Source organism: Octopus sinensis, linkage group LG22, assembly GCF_006345805.1.
Source record: "Octopus sinensis linkage group LG22, ASM634580v1, whole genome shotgun sequence".
NCBI classification, from domain to species: Eukaryota; Metazoa; Mollusca; class Cephalopoda; order Octopoda; family Octopodidae; genus Octopus; species Octopus sinensis.
In genome coordinates this window covers 10,204,615-10,212,114 of record NC_043018.1, presented here as the reverse complement: position 1 = coordinate 10,212,114, position 7,500 = coordinate 10,204,615, and the positions used below count along the sequence as shown (strand labels likewise).

General features: G+C 42.3%; 1 protein-coding gene across 1 annotated transcript in view; it reads left to right on the top strand.

Annotated features, from left to right (window-relative positions):
* LOC118767478 (titin-like) overlaps positions 1–7,500 on the top strand; it is a 78,006-nt gene that overhangs the window by 37,320 nt on the left and 33,186 nt on the right. Inside the window, exons 11-12 of the mRNA XM_036512100.1 lie at positions 1,290–1,358; positions 5,696–5,734. Coding sequence (XP_036367993.1) covers positions 1,290–1,358; positions 5,696–5,734 — 108 coding nt within the window. The remainder of the gene's footprint in view (positions 1–1,289; positions 1,359–5,695; positions 5,735–7,500) is intronic.

Genomic DNA, 7,500 nt, shown 5'->3' with positions numbered 1-7,500 from the left:
TTTCAAGAGACACATGGAAACAAAAGGTTAACTCTTCATTCCAACCACTCCTGGTCCTCATACAAGCTTCCTGTTTTTAAAGGGATCTTACTTAAAACATTTCACCGAAATTTTATGTTAAATCATGTTATATTCATCAATCTAATATTGATTTCAAATTTTGCCCCAGAGGCAGCAATTTTGGGGGAGGGAACAAGTTGATCATATCAGCCCCAGTGTTTCACTGGTACTTAATTTATCAACCCTGAAAGGATGAAAGGTAAAGTCGACCTTGACAGAATTTGAACTCAGAATATAGTGACAGATGAAAAACCGCAAAGCAGAATTATTTTACTAAAATCTTTATTTTAAAAATTAATTGAAACACAACCAGTGCATTTCAAGAAAAATATAGTAACAAAAGAGCTGATCCTTTTGATACTGTCCTGCCAGAGATTGGCATCCCCCCCCCCAAGTTCTGTGATACAAACTTCCTGTTTTAAATTAATCTTCCATCAAAATTTGCTATTTTGTGCCAAATATCAGCTTAATAACAATAAAGCTTTTTTACTAAATTCTTTATTATTTCTAAAAATAACCGAAACAAAACCGGTGGATTTCAACAGAAATATGGTAACAAAAGAGTTAATACATTTTTAGAGAGTTGTGAGTAAGGATTTTAGTCAAGAATAGGATCGGTACAGTGGAATACCCGTATGCTATTTAGCTAAGGTTGCTAGAAGCTAGGATCACCAAGCATAGATTGGCATACTTCAGTCATATTATGCGGAGAAAATCCCTGGAGAAGGACATCATGCTCGGAATGGTCAGTGGTAAGAGAGGAAGAGGCCAACCAAGAACCTGCTGGCTTGACACCATCAAGAGTGATACCAGAATGGACATAGCCAATCTGAAAGAAACGGCCCAGGATAGAACTGACTGGAGGACACTGATCCAACGAGTGACCGAGAGTCGACTTCGACTGAGCGGATAGATAGATAGATTTAGCTAAGTGGTTCAGATGTTGAGCCCACAATAAAAAGGTTGTGAATTCAATTCCTAAACCAAGTAGCATATGATGTTCTTGAGCAGGCTATTTCATTTTTTGTTGCTCCAGTTTATTCAGCTGAAAATGAGGACCAGTGTAGTGCTGACACAGCCCTTCCATCCCCCCACCGCCTGCTGCCTGATCCCCAATGTTTCCACTAAGTCTATTATCTAATAACTTCTTGCCTAATTAGGAGATCATGTACTGAAAGAAAAAACACCAATTCTACTTAATATCGTTAATCTTTGATTTATAATTGCAGGCCAAAGACTTTGAAAGAGCATCAACGAAGCAAAAGATATTTGTGAAACTGGATTCTTATGCCATAAATGTAAGTAAAAGTAACTGTTTTCCCTTCGACCATTGAATAAGTAAAATAAACAACTTTGGCAATTTTAAGACAGTTTCACAGCATCGTTTCCTGATCTGCTTTTAATTGTAAAAATGTCCTTTTGATCATGTTTATAAGGGCCTCAATTGGCCTTACTTGTTTGCTTGCTTCATGCCCTTGCTTGATGGGAGACAGAGGTCATTCCAGGTTACTGGTCTCAAACATGTCATCATGTGTAGAGCCAACCAGGTCCCTTGCTGGTGGTTCCATTCTAGTCCTCTGCATCTTCTCTTCCAAGGTGACATCAAGACCCTGGAAATCTTCCCCAATTACGTCCAACCGTCTGGTGCAGGGCCTACCACAAGGCTTCTTGTAGCTTGCAGTTCCTGTGTTGAATGAGAGTAAAACTCTGGTAGAATGACCTAGCAAGAGATGGAGGATATGTCCATACCAGTGCATGCAACAGACAGCTATGAGTTGGGAAGCTGCAGGCTGATGTGTGCATGTACACAGTTCTTTGTTGGAAACATGATGGTACCATCTGATGTTCTCAATGGTTCTCAGGACTCTGCTATTGAAGCCATCAATCCTCTTTATCAGATTAACTATATATCTTATTTCTTTACTGCCCACAAGGGGTTACACATAGAGGGGACAAACCAGGACAGACAAACAGATTAAGTGGATTATATCGACCCCAGTGCATAACTGGTACTTATTTTAATCGACCTCAAAAAGATGAAAGGCAAAGTCGACCTCGGCAGAATTTGAACTCAGAATGTAGCAGCAGACGAAATACCGCTAAGCATTTCGCCCAGCATGCTAACGTTTCTGCCAGCTCGCCACCTGAAACTATTAACTATATACCTGTGCCCACGTATGGAGCGGCTGAGTAAGATTTTTCAACAAACACTGGTGGTGACTAATTAGCAAAGTAATTTGAACATCAGACAGAATGCTTCGTGATAATTGTTCCAGTTCTCTGTTTTCTGAGTTCAATTCTTGCTGAGGTCAACTTGGTCTTTTATACTTTACGGGGATCCGAGCGTGGCCGTTCGCCAGCTTCGTCTGGCACCTGTGTCGGTGGCACATAAAAACACCATCCGAGCGTGGCCGTTTGCCAGCCTCGTCTGGCACCTGTGTCGGTGGCACATAAAATCACCCACTACACTCTCGGAGTGGTTGGCGTTAGGAAGGGCATCCAGCTGTAGAAACACTGCCAGATCTGAATGGCCTGGTGCAGCCTTCGGGCTCCCCAGACCCCAGTTGAACCGTCCAACCCATGCTAGCATGGAAAGCGGACGTTAAATGATGATGATGATGATCAATAAACAAGTGGCAATCCAGGGTGGAGGATTGGTAAAGAACTTTGGAGCAGATGCCTTGCAGTATTTGTTCTGGGTCTTTAGATTCTGTATTGAAATCCCGCCATGGCCTGCCTGGATAATAGGCTCGTTTCATGACCCTGTTTAACATTGCTACCTGGAAACTTGGATACCTTTAGTGAAGGGTGGCTCTTTGTTGCAAGCATTCCAGCCAGGTCTCCTATTTGAGAATATCTTCCTCCTTCCCTCCCATCCATCTCAGAGGCCCAGTAAAGAATCATTTAGAACCTGTGTATCTAAAGGGAAACTGTGAAGAGAAACATGGGCTGTGATCGTTGAGGACATGCATAAGCCAGTATGCTCTGATGGATGTGTAATGTCAGTGTGCATACTTGACAGAGTGTAAGTGCCTTGAGAGGAAAATTGGACCTAAGAAGCATCAGATGTGGTGTGCAAGAGAGACGACTGTGCTGGTATGGTCATGTGGTGAGAATGGATGAGGATAGCTGTGTGAAAAAGTGCCACACCCTAGCGGTTAAGGGAACCTGTGGAAGAGGTAAACCCAGGAAGACCTGAGATAAGGTAGTGACGCATGACCTTCGAACATTAGGCCTACCCGAGGCAATGACTAGTGACTGAGACCTTTGGAGGTGTGCTGCGCTTGAGAAAACCCGGCAAGCCAAGTGAGACCATAACTTTGTGGCCAATACCAGGGGTGTAACCAGCCCACTTATGCATACCTTTCCTTCATTGGACATTAAACTCTGCTTGTGAAGACCTGTTGAGGCAAGTGAAATTGAAATCAAAATCGAAATCAAATTTGATGACTGGCATCTGTGCAAGTGGATCGCAAAGAGCTGTTCTATATTCTTGTGGAGAAGTTCTTAAGCAGATCAGGCCGAAAATGTTGCTAGATTGGCATACTTCGGTCATATTGTGCGGAGAAAATCCCTGGAGAAGGACATCATGCTCAGAATGGTCAGTGGCAAGAGAGGAAGAGGCCGACCAAGAACCCGCTGGCTTGACACCATCAAGAGTGATACCGGAATGGACATAGCCAATCTGAAAGAAGCGGCCCAGGATAGAACTGACTGGAGGACACTGATCCAACGAGTGACCAAGAGTCAACTTCAACTGAGCGGATAGAGAGAGAGAAGTATCTCTGAGAAGGATGTGGAGGTGTTGATTGTTTCCTTGATGTATGAAATACTTTTGTCAATTAAGTATGAATCGATTAGTGTGCAGAATTAATGTATCATTTCATTACATAACACTTGTTCATCAGAAATGTACCTAAAGAAATTATGAATTATAAATTATGAATTAAAAATCTATAATTTTCCATTCTTCTTTGTGTTTTATTAGGTTGTCAAGAAAGTTCTTGTGGTTTTTAATCTTTAAATTCAGATGCACATATCTCGGCTCAAACAAAACTTTATTAATCGAAATAAACACCATCAGAATGAACACACTTTTGCCAACACGAAACAAGTTTATTTATGCCAGTTGGGTAAAAATCCTGCGTTTTGGTGGCGATGAAGTCGTTGAAGATGTGTTTGGCATCGTCTTGGTTTTTGAAGCATTTCTCATGCAGGAAGTTGTCGAGATGCTTGGAAAAGTCGTAATCGGTAGGCGAGAGGTCTGGTGAGCATGGCAGCTGAGGCAGAGTTTCATTGCCCAATTCGTTCAACTTCTGTCGGGTCAGTTGTGCGACGTGTGGCCAAGCGTTGTCTTGGAGAAGAATTGGTCTCTTTCTATTGACCAATGCTGGCTGTTGTTATTGGAGTTTCTTATGCATTTCATCCATTTGCTGACAGTACTTCTCCACTGTAATGGTTTCGCCTGGATCCAAAAAGCTGTGATGGATGAGACCGGCTGCAGACCACCAAACAGTTACCATGACCTTCTTTTGGTGCAACTTTGGCTTTGGGAAGTGCCGTGGAGCTTCGTCGGTGTCCAACCACTGAGCTGAGCATCGCTTGTTGTTGTAAAGAATTCACTTTTCATTACAAGTCACAATCTGGTCGAGAAACAGGTCATTCTTGTTGCATAAACGAAGGGAAGACGACACTTCAAAATGGTATTTTTCTTTGGTTGTTGTTCAATTCGTGCGGCACCCATTTCTCAAGTATTTTTGGTTTTTCCAATCTCTTTCAAGTGGTTGGAAATTGTCGTACATGTTATGTCTAATTCAGAAGCAAGCTCTTGAACAGTTGTTCGTGGATTAGCTTCCACTAAGGCTCTTAGTTGATTGTTGTCAACATCTGATGGCCAACCACTATGCTTATCATCATCAAGACTCTCGTCACTGCTACGGAATTTCTTGAATCACCATTGTGCTGTACGTTCATTAGTGGTTCCTGGGCCAAACACATCGTTGATATCTCGAGCTGTTTCAGCAGCTTTTTTGCCTCTTTCTCTTTCTCTCTTTTACTTGTTTCAGTCATTTGACTGCGGCCATGCTGGAGCACCGCCTTTAATCGAGCTAATCGACCCCGGGACTTATTCTTTGTAAGCCCAGTACTTATTCTATCGGTCTCTTTTTTGCCGAACCGCTAGGTGACAGGGACGTAAACACACCAGCATCGGTTGTCAAGCGATGCTAGGGGGACAAACACAGACACACAAACACACACATATATATATATATATACATATATACGACAGGCTTCTTTCAGTTTCCGTCTACCAAATCCACTCACAAGGCATTGGTTGGCCCGGGGCTATAGCAGAAGACACTTGCCCAAGATGCCACACAGTGGGACTGAACCCGGAACCATGTGGTTGGTTAGCAAGCTACTTACCACACAGCCACTCCTGCGCCTATGTGAATTTGCTTTTTGTCCATGTTGTATTCGATGTTCCAGAAAAAATGGCCTAATTATTCAAAAAGAAAAAGAAAAATTCCGCCAGAACTTTCTTGACAACCCAATATATATGTGCGTGTGTGTGTGGGTGGGGTGGGGTGTGCTTAAATTATTCTTAATTTGTCATTTCTCTTTTTTATTTTAGCCTGACCGTTTCCAGAAATCCTTGCTGAAACTAAAAGTGGTAAGGCCATGTTTTATTCTACATTTTAGAGTGGGGGTCAGTTAGTGGTCAGTCGGTGTGTCGTTGGGTAGTCAGTTGAGATAACTGACACGATCTTGGAATTATCAGTTAAGGTGGTTGACATCTGTTGCTTGCATACCTTTTCAAGATTTTACCAGAAAAATTGCCTTTTTTTCTAAAAAAAAATCTTCTGTGATGCTCCTCACAGTTAAAATGAGTTTGGGCAGAGAATTAAGGGGACAGGCATTATTGGAAGGCGCAAAGTCTTAGTCTTTGATTATGTGGCACTACAATTAACAACAACAGCAAAAACAAAAGCAACAGAAACAACAACAACAACAATTGTAAACAAGCAATACCCATGCCTCAGATAACTTTCATTAGCTATGGAACCACTTCTATGCAATAACAACAACAACAATAATAATAAGGGTTATAATAATAGTGGTGGTGGTGGTGGCGGCGGCGGTGGTGGTGGTGGTGGTGGTGGTGGTGTGGATGGTAGTGGTGGTGGTGGTGGTGGTGGTGGTGGTGGTGGTGGTGGTGTGGGTGGTGGTGGTAACGGTGGTGGTAACGGTGGTGGTGGTGGTGGTGGTGGTGTGGGTGGTGGTGGTGTAGGTGGTATTGATGATGATAATGATGATGGGAAATACGCAGGCTGTGGGCAATGAAGAGAGTGCACATGATACCAATAGTAATTGGTGTACTTGAAGAAGTATCAGCACTCAACTACCGACACGGTTCAGAGAGACTGGTTAAAGATAGAACACTTGGAATAATGGCCATTGCCTGGAACTGCAAGAGGAATCTCTGCAGGAATCTTGAAGCACGATCAGTGAACAAGTGCCACCTTAGTCTGCTGGCTGTGGACAGCTGACACTTTCCATCATACCCAGCAGAATAAGCAGAGAGTTTGCATCAAATAATGATGATGATGATGATGATGATGATGATGATGATGATGATGATGGTGGTGGTGGTGAAGTAGTAGTAGTAGTAGTATTAGTAGTAGTAGTAGCAGTCATAAGTAGTAGTAGTAGTAGTAGTAGTAGTAGTAGTTAGTATAGTAGCAGCAGCAGCAGTCATAAGTAGTAGTAGTAGTAGTAGTAGAGTAGTAGTAGTAGTAGTACATTGTTGGTATAAAAGATGGGCTACAGCAAATATTCTGCTCAGTAGCACAGGTTTGCTTGTCAGTTGTTTGACCGTAACCAGTTGAGCATGTCCCTTAATGGCTGACGATAAGTGCATCTCTGATCACGAGCAGAAGTAGTGGGGGAGCATCATAGCCATGTGTTGAGAGGGATTCTTTGGGGTTTGAATAATTCACCACTGGAAACATGGGTGGTTCTTTCAACATCCTTAAACAATCCTTATTCAGGGACCTTTTGAGCGGGATGGGCTACTCAACCTGAAGAAAATTCTAACTGGGCCCACCTGCAAGGTCATGTGCGTTTATCTTGATATGAGATCACATGTCGCGCACATGGTTGTGATGCATGTGCTGGTGTACCCTTATCGACAGGTAGTCATGATGGGTATATTGGCTTCCTATATGTACCCTAGTCACTTTGATGGTATGCGTGCCTCTCTCACTCAATAATAATAATAATAATAATAATAATAATAATGATAATGACATAATGATTATATATAAGGAAGAGCGAAGTTGTTTACTTATCAGCCCATCATACCCATCTGATTCTGGGACAGTGAAGAAATAGGAAGAAAAAAATACGATCCCTTAAAGTTTGAAATAAGAATTTTGA